Source organism: Salminus brasiliensis, chromosome 12 (assembly GCF_030463535.1).
Source record: "Salminus brasiliensis chromosome 12, fSalBra1.hap2, whole genome shotgun sequence".
Classification (NCBI taxonomy): Eukaryota; Metazoa; Chordata; class Actinopteri; order Characiformes; family Bryconidae; genus Salminus; species Salminus brasiliensis.
The window spans coordinates 35,304,822-35,323,066 of NC_132889.1; the positions used below are offsets into that span (position 1 = coordinate 35,304,822).

The window sequence follows — 18,245 nt, forward strand, 5'->3', positions numbered from 1 at the left end:
ACAAAACTTGCAAGTGTAATGATTCTAGTAGGTTACAGTAAACTTAGGCCCTAGTTCCCATAAGTGACCACATGTGTATATTGTGAATATTTTAAATATTGACTAGATTTAGATTTCACTTGCCTTCACTTCTTTTAATTCCTCATTGCATCTCATCATCAGTCATTGTGCTCTCGCCCATTCTCTCTGTATATAAATATCTAAATATGAAGTGGTAAAAACCTGTATCTCCAAAATGGCAACTTTAAAGGAGAAGCCGTTCTAAAACGTACTAATTTTAATTAGAAGTCAATGTAAAAAAGACTTTATTCCAAGTTATTATTAAGCATTTCTATTGATCCATTCATCAGGAAATTCTGACACGATGTTAAAAACAACAGCCAGATTCACATTATGTCAAAATGTGAAAAACGTCAAAAATTGAGATACAAGGTTTTTGTGTAACAAGGGCAATGGATGTGTTTATATCGCCGCTATTGCACAAAAATGTGTTTTATCACTTTTTGAAGTTGTTCCATAAGGAATGGACCAATAGAAATGCTCTAAAATGACCTGGAATAAAATCTTTTTACATTGACTTCCATTGAAAGTTAGTTTTATTTTTCCTTTACCCATAAAAGTTGCCATTTTGGAGATACAAGTTTTTTAAAACAATGATATATATATATATATATATATATATATATATATATATATATATATATATATATATATATATATATATATATTCTCCTTTGACCCATCAGTCATATTCCCTCAACATGCTGCTCTCCCTCCAGATTATTACTGAACACATCAACAGTAGATCCAGCAATCAGCAGCAAACACAAAGCAAACACCCCACACTTACTCACTCACTTACCTACTTCCTTCAGCCTCACCTGCCTGAAAGAACACCTCTGTATAGCTCAGTTTGTTCTCTAATCTATGGAGTTTGTGTGTGTATGAGTGTGTGTTTTGAGGGTGGGTGGGGAGAAGGGATTGGTTGCTCTCTGACGTGTGTGTCGGAGTGTGTTTATCTGACACGCTGTTGTTGTTTTCCTCTTCCTCAGGTTGTGTCGTGTCATGCGTTTGTATGTCAGCTCTTGTTGCTACACCGTTACACTGTCTGTCCCTGTCCTGTCTGTGTCTGTCCGTGTGTCCTCATGTGTGTGTCCTCTATGCTCTGTTTGGTGTCGCTGTGGCCTCTTCCACTTCCTCCTCCTCCTCCTCCTCCTCCTTCTGTGCTCTCACAGTGACCCGCCACCCCACACATCCTTCAGAAAGACGCTCCCTCCGTCACAACACACCCTCACTCCAGTGCAATTTGCCGCTTCTCTATTGGGAGTGCCCAAAAGCGACCCCCCCTCAAAATTCTTCCCCGTTCACAGTGTGTGTTGTGTCCGTGTGTGTCGGGGTGCTGGACCACTGAGCGGGCTTGTGTTTTGTTTGTGTTTGAATACAGCTGGTTTCTTCTCCTTCCTGGAACTGCCCTCCACCCCTGGGCTACAGGGAGCAGTGTTTCAGCACAACCCTCCAGCCACAAGGGGGCAGGAGCCACAGAGCTTTGAATTATCAGTAAACATGCTGCCTTCATGTGGAAAAACAGCATGATACCACTTCTTCTTTTCTGATCCTGAGAACCAGCTGAGTTAAAAACTACGAAGCTTTAAAGCGAGCAGTTTCGAATTTAAACTCTTCACATAGGATGAGCATCTAAAAGTAGGCTGTCATGCTCAAGCTTCCTAAACACTCGACTACCCCACAGGAAGAAACACTGTTTGATATCACCCCATACCGGCTCTTAGAGCTCCAAGTTCCGAAATTAGCTAGCAAATTCATTAGCTAGCAAAAAACTAGTCCAGCTGTAACATACACTATATAAGTATTGGGACACCAGCTCATATCGTCCTAAATCAAGGTGGTTTGTCTGTTTTTACTAGAGTAACTATCCAGGGAAGGCTATCTTCTAGATTTTGCAGCTTATCTCATTCCCAGCTCTCCAACTCTTCCCAGATGTATCATTTCAGATCTCAGTGTTGGAGGGCTTTGTACCCCTCTAGCCCATGCCAGGCTCCACAGAGGCCTATTCTATTGGCAGTGCCTCTGTAGAGAGACTAGATAAGCTGTGTGTGTGCTTTTGCACATCTGTGTCAGCAAAGGGTGCAATGCATTCACTAGAAGGGGTGTCCACAAACATTTGGACATATAGTATAGTCATGTTCTAGTAAATGCTTTATTATTTATTAAAAGAATATAATTCTGGCTATTGAGCTAGCTAATGTAAGGTTAGTGGTGCATTACCAAGTTGCCTCAGTTAGCAAATACTCTGTTTCTGATTGCGAAGACTATTGACTTACATTTTGTGGATTGTTATAATACAGGAGAAAGAAAGAGACCAAAATAGGTACACTATATAGGCAAAAGTATTGGGACACACCTCTTGTTCATCAAATTCAGGTGTTTCATTATTCAGGCCCATTGTCACAGGTCTATATAATCAAACCCCTAGCCATGCAGTCTGCCTTTCCACACATTAATGAAGATCTCATCGAACTCCAGCGTGGTTCTGTATGTCAGCGAGTGTCAGACCACGTAAAGCTACAGGGCGGGGTCAGGGCCGAGTTCTGAGCTCAGAGCATAGTGCAGAAAAGTCTTCAGCTGACTCAGTATCTGCAGAGCTCCAGACCTGCTGCTGTTAGAGCTTAGAGCAAAGGAGGGCCGACTCCATATTAATGCCTCTGGGTTTAGAATGGGACGTCATGAAAGCTCCTGTAGATGTAATGTGTAGGTGTCCCAATACTTTTGTCCATATAGTTTATCCAGCTGATTTTTTCATTTTTACAATATGAAAAGAATGTAAGAGACCAAAATAGCTACCATCTAGATACCTAGCTAGATAGAAGACAGCATGGGTCAACACTGTTGCCCAGTACAAAGCTTTGCAAGTGTGTAAGTATGTGGGCCACACTTGGAGCACATGAAGGCAGCACCTACCCCAGATACAGTCTGGACGTAGCAGCATTCTGTCCCAGAAGGCCTGGCTGTGCTCAAACACTGCTGTCTGATGCGTGAGGATGTGAGCCACAGTCCTGGATGTCTAAGTGAGCCAGGACACACCTCCTGCCTCTCTTCCCCCTCCCTCACACACACACACATATACTCACACGTTTGTTTTTAAACTTTGTCAGGATGTGGGGTCACACACATGTCCCATATGTCTTCAATTCTGTGTAACTAACTGTGTATAATGACCAGTTTCCTACCTAACTCTGACCTTGACCTTAACCTCAACCACAGCGACTAAAAAGAAGCCGTTTAAGGTTTAAATATGAGACTTTTTAACCTGATCAGGATCATTTTCTGGTCCTGACAAGGCAGGTTGCCAGGGTTTTCCAACCAATGTGGAAATGTACGAAAACGGACGCACTCATACACACAGAGATGACCAATACCAGAACCAGGACACCTGCCGACTGCCTTATTGAGTTACAGCAGACTGGATTGACACATTACCTTTTTACTGACCGGTAAAAACCCCTCTTGACAGACCTGTATGCAATCAAATTCCACACAAAAACACTGGGTACCTGAATCAGATTCAGGTTCTCTGGCATTCAGACGGAACCAGACATACAAACACGCCGACAGACGTGCAGGTAAGTTAATGCCGAGCTCCTGCGACACACCTGGGCTGTTGTCATGGCGACGGTGTGTGGGCTGTGCCATGATTGGACCGAGCTACAGTATCACTGACCAATAACAGAGCAAATGGTGACCCGGGAGTGGACATTTAACTGGCCTCTCCCGCTGTGGCCTTTTGTTCTTAATGCAGACACACACACACACACACACTCTCTCCCTCTTTCTCTCTTCTAGCCTCCCCTGTTGCTGCTGTCCTGTCATGACACTTTGACCTTTGTTGGCCAATGCAAAAGTGCAGAAAAGCAAAGGTCAAAGCCCCCAACAAGCTGTGTTTCTGGACTATTTGTGTACGTGCGCGTATGTATGTGTGTGTGTGTGTGTGTTCACATGTGTGTAAGTGTGTGTATGGTGTATATGGTGTGCACTATGCTCTTCCTTCTGCCATGTTTGTGGTGTTGTTTTTGTTTTGTTGGTGTTGGTGTTGGTGTTGTTGTCGTGCACTACCCCGTCTCATCCTACCCCTTTTCCCATCCACTTCCCACCGTCCCCCTCTCCCTTAACACCTCAACACCACCACCCCCCTCCCACCACCACCACCACCTTCTTACCCACTGTTGCTAAGGAAACAGTGGAAGAGAGCATTCTGGGACCGAGCAGGGTATTATGGAGTAATGAAAGTGTGATAGGCTGTGGAGGTTTGAGCAGTAACCCGCGCCATGGCGAGCTGCCAGCTGTAAAATTTGGAATTTGACACGACATCATAGCATCCAGACGTCCAATCATGCTCCCAAGATGCACTGAGGTCATCGTTATTGTTAATATTATGAGTATTATTATTACAGTTGTGGTTATGTTCACTGTTTTAGTTTTTTCCGTTTTATTTTCTTGATTTTCTTTGGTTTTATTTCTTTTTATTTATTTATTTATTTATTTTTCCACCATAAAGAGCTCTTTGGTTGTGGTCTTGATTGTCTTGATTGTTGTTGTTGTTGTTGTCGTCGTTGTTGTTTTCCTAGCCTTGACTTCAGCACAATGAGACAACCCGGTGCACTGGCCGCTCTCTGAACCGCATGAGGCTGATAGAACAGGCCCTCCTGTTCCGGTTCTGGAGCTGAATCTGCAGTCTGGCCACCGGCCACCGCGAGCCACCTCAGTGCACTGTAGTCAATTTCCTCCCCAGCCCTTTGTCTTTCAGCGACGGAGGAATGCAGCATTGCGGGACCGCAGTCACACCTCTCTGTCTTACTCTCTTACTCTCTGGCTCTCTGTCTGTGTGCCTCTCTCCCTCTCTCTACAATCCTCTCATTCCTGGCCTGCGCTGGAAATGATCCCTCATCGATTTTTCCCCGCCGAACTCTGATTCACTTCTGAATCATTGCCGTAACCTCCCGGCCAGTACTGACTTGGACCTATTCATTATCAGTTTTCCCACTGACGCTATCAATCATCATTGCCACACACGGCCCAAGGACTCTGTGGCCTTTCCAAATTGACTCCGATGGCTGTGGTCAGTCCTAAACTGCCCGAGATATTTTGGAGATTAGGTTTCCTGTAGATGCTTCCCAGAGCCATATTTCAGCCAGACGGGTACAGTGGTCATCAATAAATGTGTGGTGTGTAGCAGCGTAGTCTCTATGTCCAAATACTTTTCTGAATGAATATGATTCTTGGACGTAGTATGATTCTGTGAGTCACCCGGCACTTTCCTCTGAGCGTGTCGGCTGCCTGGCGATGCCTTATCGGCTTTATGTATGTTTATGTATGTCCTTACCCTCCTCGTGTCGGGGCATTGCACACTGTGTGTGTGTGCTAACACAGGATCGGCTTTACACGTTTTGGTCTACTGATAATGTAAATTATGCCGGTCATATCAAATGACAGGATCGGACTATAATAACCACATTTTTGAGGATTTTTTTGACCCCTTTAACTGCCCTCCTCAAAACAAATGGTCCCTCTGATTGGCGGATCCGGAGAGCGGAGCTGGAGAAGGGGAGTGTGACTGCAGTGCAGAAGAGGCTTTGCGGTGGCTGGATCTTGATAGGCCTCTGCTGCATGTCCGGATGAGGCTGCTGCATCAGGGAGGTCAGCACTCTCATTTTGCTCAGGTCACTGCTCTGGTGTGAGTTATGGGGGTGAGGTGTCGGGGGGTTTAGTGATCTGTCTCAGTCCAGTTCACCTGCAGCGCCGCTCCAAGCTCAGCCTGTCCCAAAGTCCCATGTCCTTCACTCCAAGGCTGAGTGATAAGCAGCAGATTTGTGGGAGTATTGTGGCGTGCTGTGTGGATAGGGCTTATTTATATAACATTTATAAGCAATGCTCAAATACACTGATCAGCCATAACAATAAAACCGCTTGCCTAATATTGCGTAGGTCCCGCTCTGACAGCTTTGACCCATTGAGGCCCGAACTCTCATAACCTTCGCATTACCTTCCAGTAGCTCTGCTGTGGGACATTGAGCTTTGGAGCCACACGACCCTATCGCTGGTTCAACGGTTATCCTTTCTTGGAGCTCTTCTGATATAGTTAAAGAACTGATAGCCTAATACACTATATGTCCAAATGTTTGTGGACACCCCTTCTAATGAATGCATTCAGCTACTTTAAGTTGCACCTATTTCTGATACAGATGTGCAAATGTCCCAATAGGACTCTCTGGAGCAGATAAAAATAAACCTATTGGCACCATGCTGCCTAATGCCAGGGGTGTAAAGCTCCCCCACCATTGAGCTGTGGAGCAGTGGAAGAACTGTGTTCTCTGGAATGATGATGGATGGTGCTTCATCCAATATGGGGATGAGGTGGGGTGGTGATCATCCAACGTCCTGACCTCACTAATGCTCTTGACGCTGAATGCAGTCCAATCCTCACAGCAATGTTGCTCCAAAATCTAGTAGAAAGCCAGTTACAACAAAAAGGTCAACATAAGAACCCTTGGTTTCAGAAGAAACATTAAAGAAAGCAGGTGTCCCAATACTTTTGTCCATATAGTGTATATCCAAACCTGTGACACTGACACTGCAACAAGACAATTAGTGTTATTCACTTCTCATCCGTGGTGTTAATGTTCTGGCTGATCAGTACATTTCTACATATATACACCCCTAGGAACTTTGCTTTATGTGAGAACGTGGGCCAGGCTGACCGCTCTGCAGTCTTTTGCAGAGGGTGAACTGAGGCTGGGTCCAGCAGGGCAGAGAGGCAGGACTGGTCCTGGAGATCAACAGAAGCTGCTGCTGCTGCTCTCACAGCATGACGTCCTTTATGCAGTTTTAATCAGCGCTGCAGAAATGTGTGTGTACCGGGCAGAGAGCCAGCAACCCCCCACCCCCCTTCACTCCTTCATTCTCCAACACCAGTCCCGCCCTCTCCTGACCCACGCTGGATGTCAATAGGTGGGATTTGACTTATCGATGCCCCTACCCTGGATACGGGTCAGTGGGCCTCTGATAGCCCTGTGAAGGGGCTGTATCTCATATTGACTGTGATGGCTTGACATGAAGTGGGCAGGTAAAGTGGGTTATGTGGTTCAGAGCAGCTAGGAGACATTTGGGTTCATTCGGGTGCAGGTTATTTTAATGGGGGCTGAGCTGGTAGCATTGTTTTACGCTTATGTAAGAAGCCTCTTTGGCAATAGGCATGTACGGCTGTGTGTGTGTGTGTGTGTGTGTATGTGTGTGTGTGTGAGTGTGTGTGCTAGAAACTGGGTGTTTTTCACCCTCCTCTCATGATCACCTTGCTCATGTATGCTGTTGTTATACATGATTTGTATTGATTCCAGTGTGTGTAATTGTCCTGTGTACCGTCTGTCTTTGCAGTATGTCATAACTCTGTACTCTCCCCTCATTCGGACTTCTGAAGCCGGCAGTATACTTCAGGCAAAAGTGACGTAAAACAGCGTCTTTTCGGCCCAAAACATTTGCAGTAGTGAGAGTTTGTATTGGTCCTGGTCACTCTAGTATTTGTTCTGAGACCTCCCTCCCCAACTGTGATTGGTCCTATTTGTCCTGAGACCTCCCCCTAACTATGATTGGTCCTATTTGTCCTGAGACCTCCCCCTGACTGCTATTGGTCCTATTAACATTTTTTTTCTTTTCTGAGACCTCCCCCTAACTGTCATTGGTCCAGATCACCACTTTGTTGGTATTAAAACCACCCACCCCCTGACTCTGATTGGTCCTGGTCACTCTAATGTTTGTTCTGAGACGTCCCTCCCCAACTGTGATTGGTCCTATTTGTCCTGAGACCTCCCCCTGACTGTGATTGGTCCTGGTCACTCTAGTATTTGTTCTCAAACGTCCCTCCCCAACTGTTATTGGTCCTATTTTTGTCCTGAGACTTCCCTGACTCTGATTAGTCCTGGTCACTCTAATGTTTGTTCTGAGACCTCCCCCTGACTTTGATTGGTCCTGGTCACTCTAGTGTTCGTTCAGTGACCTCCCCCTGACTGCGATTGGTCCTGGTCACTCTAGTGTTTGTCCTGAGACCTCCCCCTGACTGCGATTGGTCCTAATCACAGTTTAGTTTTTTTTTTTTTTCTGAGACCTCCCTCCCCAACTGTGATTAGTCCTAAATGTCCTGAGACTTACACTGACTCTGATTGGTCCTGGTCACTCTAGTATTTGTCCTGAGATACCCCCCCCCCCCCAGACTGTGATTGGTCCTACTTGCTATATAGTTCTGAGACGTCCCCCTGACTGTCATTGGTCCAGATCACCACTTTGTTTGTTCTAAAACCTCCATCCCCAACTGTGATTGATCCTATTTGTTCTGAGACCTCCCCCTAACTCTGATTCGTCCTACTCAGTATATAGTTTGTTTGATACCTTTCTCCCCGACTGTAATTGGTTCTATTTGTTCTGACATCTCTCCTGACTCTGATTGGTTCTAATCACAGTTTAGTTTGTTCTGAGACCCCTGTCTGTGATTGGTCCTAGTCACTCTAGTGTTTGTTCTGAGACCCCTGTCTGTGATTGGTCCTAGTCACTCCAGTGTTTGTTCAGAACCCCCCCCCTCACGCTGTGATTGGTCCTAGTCACTCTAGTGTTTGTTCAGAGCCCCCCCCAGACTGTGATTGGTCCTAGTCACTCTAGTGTTTGTTCAGAGCCCCCCCAGACTTCGATTGGTCCTAGTCACTCTAGTGTTTGTTCAGAGCCCCCCCCCCAGACTGTGATTGGTCCTGGTCACTCTAGTGTTTGTTCAGAGCCCCCCCCCCAGACTGTGATTGGTCCTAGTCACTCTAGTGTTTGTTCAGAGCCCCCCCAGACTTCGATTGGTCCTAGTCACTCTAGTGTTTGTTCAGAGCCCCCCCAGACTTCGATTGGTCCTAGTCACTCTAGTGTTTGTTCAGAGCCCCCCCCAGACTGTGATTGGTCCTAGTCACTCTAGTGGTTGTTCAGAGCCCCCCCCCAGACTGTGATTGGTCCTAGTCACTCTAGTGTTTGTTCAGAGACCCCCCACCCCCCCAGACTGTGGTCCTAGTCACAGTTTAGTTTGTTCTGAGACAACCCCCTCCCACTGTGATACCTCATCCCCTACCTCCCCTGACGGTGAATCACCCTGTTTTTTGTTCAGAGTCCTCTCCCTGACCGTGAATGGCCCTAATCACCACTTTGATTGTGCTAAGACCCCCCTCCTCAATTGTGATTGGTCTTTTTTTTTGTTCTGAGAGCTCCCTCTGACTGTTATTGGTCCTACATCAGTCCTAATCCCTAATCCCCCTGACTTCTAGTGGTCCTAAACACTGCACCATTCAAGTACTACATCGACTGTAATTGGTCCTAATCGCCAACTCATTCGCTCAGAGACCTCTCTCTGACAGCATTGGCCCACATGATTGCCTGCGTCACTGCATGCAGCTGTCCTCTAGGGGGGAGTGTAGGTATAACAGCTTGTTCTGCAGTATTTCAGTTTCTTCAGGTATTTTAACACTTGAAGTGTACTGCCTGCTCGTGACCCTGCACAATCCATCGTACTACATCCTCTGTCTGTTTTCGTGGTGTTCTTGTGTTGGTCTTCAATGTAAGTTATATTGTGATATCATTTGTCCTGTTGATTTGTGTGTCATGGCATGTCACTACCTGTGTCTAACCCAAGACGGAGAACAAATATCCAATGTTGGATATTGCAAATATTAACCTGGACTCTGCCTATTAGCGTGAACTGTACTGTACTGAGAGATATGCTGAGGCTAGAGCATCGTTCTTTAGAAGATCTTTAGCCACTTTTTAGAGCCAAAGGCAGGTTACAGAAATCAGCTACACAAAAAGGCACTGCGCTGTATTACCTGAATCTGTATCTGAACTGTACCAGGTCTAATATTTACTCCTCACTCTGCCATCTCCCATCCCACCCTCAGGCCGGCCCTATAGCCCCCGTAGTGTTACTAAAGTCTGACCTGAGGTACGTACGCACACCAGCAGCAGGCTGTCCCTCCAAATTTAGACTGAGAACAGCTTGACTGCATGACAGTGCTTCCATGGTGCTTAGCTACAAGCTCTTAATACAGAGGCCTGCTGTGAGTCTCCTGCACCTACAGGGAGAACTTCACACTGCCAGTTGTTAAAACGCTTTGCCTTTCATGTTCTCTGCTGGGTAATACCCTGGTAGGGCAGGAGATAAAGCACAGAAGAGGTGTATTTGGGAAGAACAGGGAATTTATTCACGTCACTGTCACATAAAACAGCTCTTTAAAGGGCTTTTTTACTTAATCACTGGATTCAATAGCAGCTAAAACGTTTAGTTTAGTTACACATACAGTCTGTTTACACCTGGCATTAACATGCGTTTCACATCCGGATACTATCTGGACCTGCTTTGGACGGGTTTCGTTTACCCTTTTTTTTTGTACAGTAATGCGTCTCCAGTGTGAAAAGATGAGATCAGATTCTACATTGTTTCCGTTAATTTCCTTGTTAAGGTGGTCCGGCTACAGTTTCGAGGAATGATGGTGGATCCACAACACTGTGGAACAGTAGATGGTTCTCACATTGCCATAACAGCCTTATCAGACAATCGTACTTCCGCCTGTCTAAATGTATATGGACACGGAAAATGCATTCCGTCTACACTTGTTAAATGTGTTATGTTAAAGGTGGTTGAGATGAGTCTCTGACCACCTCCGACCGAAAGATTTGAGTGATCCGATCATAATCCGATCACAACGGGTCTCATTCGCCAATCTCTTCCTCAGAATTTTCCTGAATTTTGTTTTTGAGAAATGTCCTAACACTACATCTACGTCAGACACTGCTCTGCTCTCATAATGATGGACCTCATTGTCTGTGAAATCTGAATGTGATGCAATCACGATGTGTTACGGGGGTGTACACACCTGCCTTTAAAAAAGTCAAGTGAAATCCAACCATAATCCGATCACAGTGCGTTACAGGGGTGTTTATGCCTGGCTTTTTTTTCATGAGGTCAAGTGAACTCGGACCGTTATCCGATAACCGTGCGTTTTACGGGTGCTCACACCTACCTTTTCTTCATGAGGTCAAGTGAAATCCGACCGTGATCCAATCACAGTACGTCACTGCCTTTAATAAATTCAAGTAAAATCCTAACGTAATTCACAACATACCTGGCTTTTTTTATGAGGTCAAGAGACATCCGACCGTTATCCAGTCACAGTGCGTTTTATGGGTCACAGTGCATTATGGGGGAGTTTATGCCTGGCTTTTTTTTCATGAGGTCAAGTGAACTCAAGACAGAGAACCATAATCCGATCACAGTGCGTTACAGGGGTGTTTATGCCTGGCTTTTTTCATGAGGTCAAGTAACCTTCGACCGCTATCCAATCACAGTGCGTTTCACGGGTCACAGTGCGTTACAGGGGTTACATGGCTTTTTTTTTTCATCAGGTCAAGTGAAATCCAGATGTAATCCGATCACCAGAAACACATTTTACTGCAAGGTGTAAACAGCCTCATAGTCTGTTAATCAGGATTAAGTCCCTGATGTCATCCATAACCTCCCACAAAACATCTCAGTGTTGTGTGTGTGAAGGTTTGTATGTGTTCGTGTGATGCTTATTGCAAAGAGTGCCTAACAGTTCCAAAATCCAGAATATTCATCTGAAAGGCCCCAGATTAATGTTGGAATTTCTTCCATTTCAGTTGTTTAAACATTTGTGGGCTTTTGGTTTTGGAGGGATGTCTCCCACTTCCTGCCCCCCCTCCCACCTCTGCTCCTCTTCCTCGTTGTGGCCGGCATGCTGCATGATCTGTTCGCTGTGGTCGCAGAGGCATCCTGGGTAATCTGGCTGCAAACACTTCACTGTTTCAGACTGACGGACTGGCTTTTCCAGCAGCTGTTCATGATTCTGTTATACAGCACTTACAGATGGGGGAGCTGGTTATGAATTTTTATGGATGATTTCGGTCTCTTTACAAGCAGATTAGCATTCATATGTAGTGCACGTGCACTTCACTGCTGCATATGAATTATTTATTGTCATTAAATATTAGCTCCAAACACTGATCCTGGCTGATTCTGAATGTGTGCATCTAATTATAGACCCTCATGCTGCTTAGTCCACATTCATGGACTGTACATTTCTCATATACACTACATGGACAAAAGTATTGGGACACCTGCTCATTCAATGGTTCTTCTGAAATCAAGAGTATTATAAAGAGCTGATCCTGCTTTTGTTGGAGTAACTGTCTCTACTGTCCAAAAAGAAGACTTTCTACTAGATTTTGGAGGAGCATTGCTGTAAGGATTTGATTGCATTCAGCAACAAAGGCATTACTGAAATCAGGGCGTTGGATAATGATCACCACCCCACCTCACCAACCATCATTTCAGAGAACACAGTTCCTCACTGTTCCCCAGTTCAATAACGAGAGCTCACTGGAGCTCGAAATAATGGCATTACTGTTTCATTTGCAGTACCTGATACTCAGTACCTGAGTATCCATCCTGTACAGAGAGAGAGAGAGTCGGCGAGAAAGGGCAGCCAGGCAGAGAGAAAACAGAGCCAGCGGAGATAGAGCGAGAGCTCTCTGCAGCTTATTATGTATTACATGCTCCTAAGCTGTGGTCATACCAGCCAACTTTTCTTCCCTATGTGAAGGAAAAAGCAGTTGCTTATGGGTAATTCTGATGTGTAATACTTTTGAATGAAATCAGCCGTTTGATGAACAGCTCTTGTTGGATGAATGTAAAATGGCACGTTAAAACATCCAAAATCTAATCAGTCAATCATTATGAGATTGGTTGTCATTTTGTTTAGGGACATTGGGCCTCATTCACCAATGGTTCCTGTTGAGAAGAGTCAGGGAGTTGGGGATGGTGAGGTGGGGTGGTGGTCATCCAACATCCTGACCTCACTATCTAACTCTTGTCGCTGAATGCAATCAAATCCTCACAGCAGAGTTCCTCCTAAATCTAGTACAAGAGACAGTAGAGACAGTTACTCAAACTGAAGCAGGATAAATGTAATGACTGAGCTGGTGTCCCAATACTTTTGATGTTGCTAATTAGGCTGAAGATGAGTTCTCCACTACTTTATCCAGAACCAGCGCTGTTAAAAGTATTGGATCCTTGAGGAACGATTGGAGCTTTCTGGGTGAATTGTGGAAGACTGCCGCCAGCTGAGAAAGATAAAAGCCACTTACCTCCACTGTAATTCTTCCGCTCCAGATAAGGTGGCAGTCATGTACTGTTCTTACCAGTAGCTTTATCCTACAACACACCCACGTCTTTCTCATGTTCTGTACACTAATCAGCCATAACATTAAAACCACTGGCAATGGTTGGTTTGGGGTGGGTTGGGTTGGATTGGATTAGTGGGATTGGATTGGAATGACTTAGGTTGGCAGGGTTGGGCTGGGTTGATTTAGGCTGAATTGGGCTGGTAGGGTTGGATTGGGTTTGGGATAGTAAGGTTTAGTTGGGTAGTAGAGTTGGATACATTTGGGCTGAATTAGACTGGTAGGGTTGGATTGGGTTTGGGATAGTGGGGTTGAGTTGGGTTAGTAGAGTTGAATACATCTGGGCTGAATTAGGCTGGTAGGGTTGGCTTATATTGAGTTGAGTTAGTAGGGTTGGGTTGATTTGGGCCTAATTAACATTGAGGATTTGGTTCCAATGGCACCTGCCAAGGGATGGGATCTGCATATTAGGCAGCAAGTGAATGGTCAGTTCTTGAAGGTGATATGCTAAAGGCCGGGAAAATGGGCAAGCGTAAGAATCTGAGACACTTTGACAAGATGACTAAATGGTGATAGCTGGAGGACTGGGTCAGAACATCTCCAAAACATCAGGCAGGTCCTAGTGTAGAGTGGTCAGAACCTTCCAGTATGCAAAATACTCAAACGAAGGACAACCAGTGAACCAGCGACAGGGTCATGGGCCTCATTAATGCTTATGTAGGCCCTACCTCACAACCTACAGGACCTCAAGCTACAACCTGCTGCTAAGATACCACAGGAGGCCTTTAGAGGTCTTGTGGAGTCCATGCTTTGGTAGGTCAGAGCTATTTTGGCAGTGCGAATGGGGACCTACATGCTATTAGACAGATAGATTGGTTTTAATGTTATGGCTGGTTGGTGTTGGAGCACTGTAACACAGTACAGCTGTACAGATTCCACTGCCATACCTTAAACAGACCCTCACTAGCACACACACCTCCACCACATGCTGACACCTGTTCCGTCCCACTGCCTACCTGGTCAGGTCTCCAGGAACATGCTGATCCAGATCTGTCTGCCATTACCCAGCATGCCTCACTGCGTGGCTCCTTTAAGCAACGCGTTACTGTAAGAGTTTGAGTGACAGCCGATGGTGCAGCACCCAGTGTGTCCCAGCAGCGCTCAGAATCGCGCACTCACACACACATAGGCTCACTCACGCCATCGCACGGACCCTCGTCACCCCAGGACTGAAGAACAGACGGCTGACAAACGGACAGAAGGACTTTCCAAACAGCTACTATTCTTCTTCCTGATGAGATTTGTTCGTCCGCTCCTTTTGTTTTCTTTGTTTAATGAACCTTTGCTCACTTTGGTTGTGTCAGTGTGGGGGGACTACTCTTGTGTCTATATGGGGGTGTCTGTGATGTAATTTTGCTACCTTTCCTTCCTCATCCGCTCCTAGAGAAGGCCAAGCCTGACCCCACAATGTCCCAGGCAGATAGCAACCCCTCTGCTTTGGTACCAGGCACACACTCGTGTATATAGGCAGCAGGAGAGTGGTCACTTGATCCATATGTACAGTACTGTGCAAAAGCTTTTAGCACCAATTTCTTATAGTGGTTCTCCGTCCCTGTGTTCATATCATTAGAACATCTCCAAAGTTCTCCTCATGGAGTCTAGTATTATTTAGAGTTCTCCTCAGATCAACACACAAATCAGGTGAGCTGCTGCTGCTGCTGATGGAGTTGAACACATCCTCCACACTGTGCTGGCTGGACTGGGGGGCGTCCAGGAGAAACCTGGAGGAACCGAGCTCTGTTCTTCAGACTAGCTCACAAGATCTGCCTCTTTTCAAACCTTTGTGAATGTGGCATTGCCAGGCAGCCGACACGCTTAGAGGAAGACTGGTCCCTAGGTCCGCCTCACTATCTACCAGATGCCTGTGCAGTGATGAGAGGTTAGAGCGCCATCTATTCGCCCGGAGAGAGCACGGCAAATTGCAAGTGCACTCTCAGACTCCGGCTGCTGATGGCAAAGCAGCCTGGCTCGGGATTCATACTTGCAACCCCCCAGGCCATAGTGGCAGCGCATTAGGCCACATCGAGCCACTTGGGGCCCTTGGAAACTTTCTTATTGATGAGAGAAATGCTTTGAAGTAATGTGCTTCGGTGCCTACACCTTCTGCACAGTGCTGTATAGATTGTCATTGATTATTGACCGGATATCCACACTGAAAATCTCAGAGATCAGCATCGACTCCCATATTGATGCATTCCTAAATATGAATAAATCTTAATGTTTTCTTCAGGAAAGCTATTGCTATGACTCCCCATCTTTCCTGTGATATCCAAGTCCAAAAAAGTGCCCCAAAAAATAGCAAGTTGTGAACAAGATGATGTGACTCCATCTTTGCTCCTGTCTGCCAGGTAAAATCATCAATACAGAGGCAGAAATGATGGCTGGCCTGGGAAAGGAAGTGGAAGGAAAGTACTCAGGTGCTTTTGGGCCACGTGAAGCTCATGTTCTTTCAGACTCTTTATGTGCAGATACACCAAAGTGCGTCTAACCTACTGAGCATCCATCCCTAAAAATACTACCGAAAGGATTGCTTGTTAAACACAAGGAGCTTCACCTGGTCCAGAGCGCCGGATGGGGCTGCCTGCCTCAGTGCTTTGACTGGACAGAGCTCTTCGGCTGCTGTCTGTCTGTCTGACCCGTGCGGTTGTGTCAGAATGTCCGAGACTGGATCAAACACCTGGATGCTAAACTCGTTGTTTTTTTTTCTCTTGAACTCACAATCCGTTTTCTCGAGTTACACATCAGGTGCTTCATCCACCTGCTCCACAAGTGCTCTACCTCCATCACGACTGTATGCGGCTGCCACTAGTGGGAGCTCTTTTTTTAAAAATACTGCTGTGGCATTTGAAAACGAGAAGAAATTTGATGACATATTTCATAATTCTCATTTTCCTGTTTTGTCCTTGTCTCTGTCTCTGTCTGTCTCTGTCTGTTTGTCTGCCTTTGTGTTTCATATCCATCTGTTTCACTGTTTTATTTAATTTTAAATTTTCACCCCCCCCCTCCCTTTATTTGTTATTTTCCTCATGTTCTTATTTTTGGAATCGTCTGACCACCTCTTAACAACCACTTTCAACGTCCGAAACGCTCACTCTCCCATTTCACTCTGATGCTCACCCTTTATGGCATCTCCATCAACCACCTCTAACCACTACAACTGCATCTGTGCATCTCCATAATTCAACATAAACCATTAAACCTGCCTTAAAAACACCTCCCCTCGCTCCAGCCACTGGCTATGAGAAGTCCCGAAGCCTGAATAACATATCTGGGATGACGGGGGCTCCCTTGCGATTGACTCCGGTTACCCCCATCAACAGCTCGCCCTATGAACCCTACGAATCCCCTGGCCCTCTCCGTCGCTGCCGCTCACCCATCCCTTCCATTTTGTAGCACAGTGAAGTGGGGTGGGGAGAGGAAAAGACAAACCACACACCAACTGGAAACACACCTTGAGAGACACTTCACAAATGCACCATGAGGCGACAGTATTAATACCAGTGATAATGATAATAACTATTCACAATGCAGCACAGTTGCAGAAGCTCAGACTGGCCTGGGGTGGGGTGGGTTTGATTTGGGGTAGGTTTAATTGGCTTGGGGTTGGGTTGGGTTGGTTGGTTTTGTTTTGGTTTGGTTTGGGGTGGGTTGGATCAGTGGGATTGGATCGAAATGACTTGGTTTGGCAGGGTTGGGCTGGGTTGAATTAGGCTGAATTAGGCTGGTAGGGTTGGATTGGGTTTGGGATAGTAGGGTTGGGCTGGGTTGAATTAGGCTGAATTAGGCTGGTAGGGTTGGATTGGGTTTGGGATAGTAGGGTTGAGTTGGGTTTGTAGAGTTAGGTTAGTAGTCTTGGATACATTTGGGCTGAATTAGGCTGGTAGGGTTGGATTGGGTTGAGTTAAGAGGATTGGGTTGGGTTGGGATGGGATTAGTGGGATTGGATTGGAATGACTTGGGTTAGCAGGGTTGGGCTGGGTTGAACTGGGCTGAATTAGGCTAGTAGGGTTGGGTTATATTGAGTTGAGTTAGTAAGAGTGGGTTGATTTGGGCCTAATTAGATGAGTAAGGTCAGATTGGGCTGGGTTAGTAGGGTCGGGTTGAGTAGTGGGTTAAAGAACACAATGTTCACTCTGTATCATGCCTCAAAGTGGGTTTGGGAATGGTGTTCCTGACTCTTAAGTGCTAAAGCAATTTAAGATAAGATTCAGCAGAGCTTTCTCAGTAACTGAACTGTCATACACATTAAGCTTCAGGCAATATTTCTGACTGGCAACTATAAAGAAGTATGTGCTGTTTTACCGCAGCAGTATTATGCCTTATCCAAACTATATACACCATCGCGATAGAAAGCCACCACTGGTCATCGGTCAGTGATGGGCCTTCTCTAGGTTATTTACATGGTAAGAACATTTACCCACTTAGTGAGCTGACCGTAGACAGAAGACTTCCCTTGCCCGTTTGTTGGTTATTGTATAGAATATAGATCATGATGCAGTAGACTTACTCACCGAGTGAAGTACAGAAGTACAGAACCTGGGAGTCCTTCTGATGCACCACTGTAGGCCTTGAAGCGAACTCGCCTGGTAGCAAAGCTTGGAATGATGCAGTGCGCAGGCCTTAGAAAACCTTCAGTAGTCGTAGTGCATGTGAGAATAAACCACAGAGTTTAAACAAGTAGTGCATAAATAAAGAACCAAGTAAAGGAAAACCCCCCCTTTAATCAGTCAGCGAAGGACATGGTAGTCTTAAGGAAACGTCTAATATGACATTTAGCATACTTTGTTAGTGTACGATGATCCACGCTGATAAGTTCCCATTTTTGGTTGTTCAACCACCCACACACAAACACAAGGACACTTCTTATTATATTGCAGCCTCATACACATTTTCCTTTTTCT

The 18,245-nt window shown here is 45.6% G+C and overlaps 1 protein-coding gene across 8 annotated transcripts in view; it reads left to right on the forward strand.

Moving 5' to 3' along the window:
* Nucleotides 1-18,245, forward strand: part of kcnc3a (potassium voltage-gated channel, Shaw-related subfamily, member 3a) — a 122,627-nt gene that overhangs the window by 89,637 nt on the left and 14,745 nt on the right. For 2 of the 8 annotated variants that reach the window (XM_072693321.1, XM_072693322.1), the window contains exon 5: nt 1,053-12,980. The exons of 3 other annotated variants lie outside the window; for them this stretch is intronic. In XM_072693321.1, coding sequence (XP_072549422.1) covers nt 1,053-1,411 — 359 coding nt within the window. In that variant the 3' untranslated portion in view covers nt 1,412-12,980. Of the gene's footprint in view, nt 1-1,052; nt 12,981-16,573; nt 16,896-18,245 lie in introns of those variants that run through there. 3 more of the 8 variants (XM_072693323.1, XM_072693325.1, XM_072693324.1) reach the window with 3 other exon arrangements.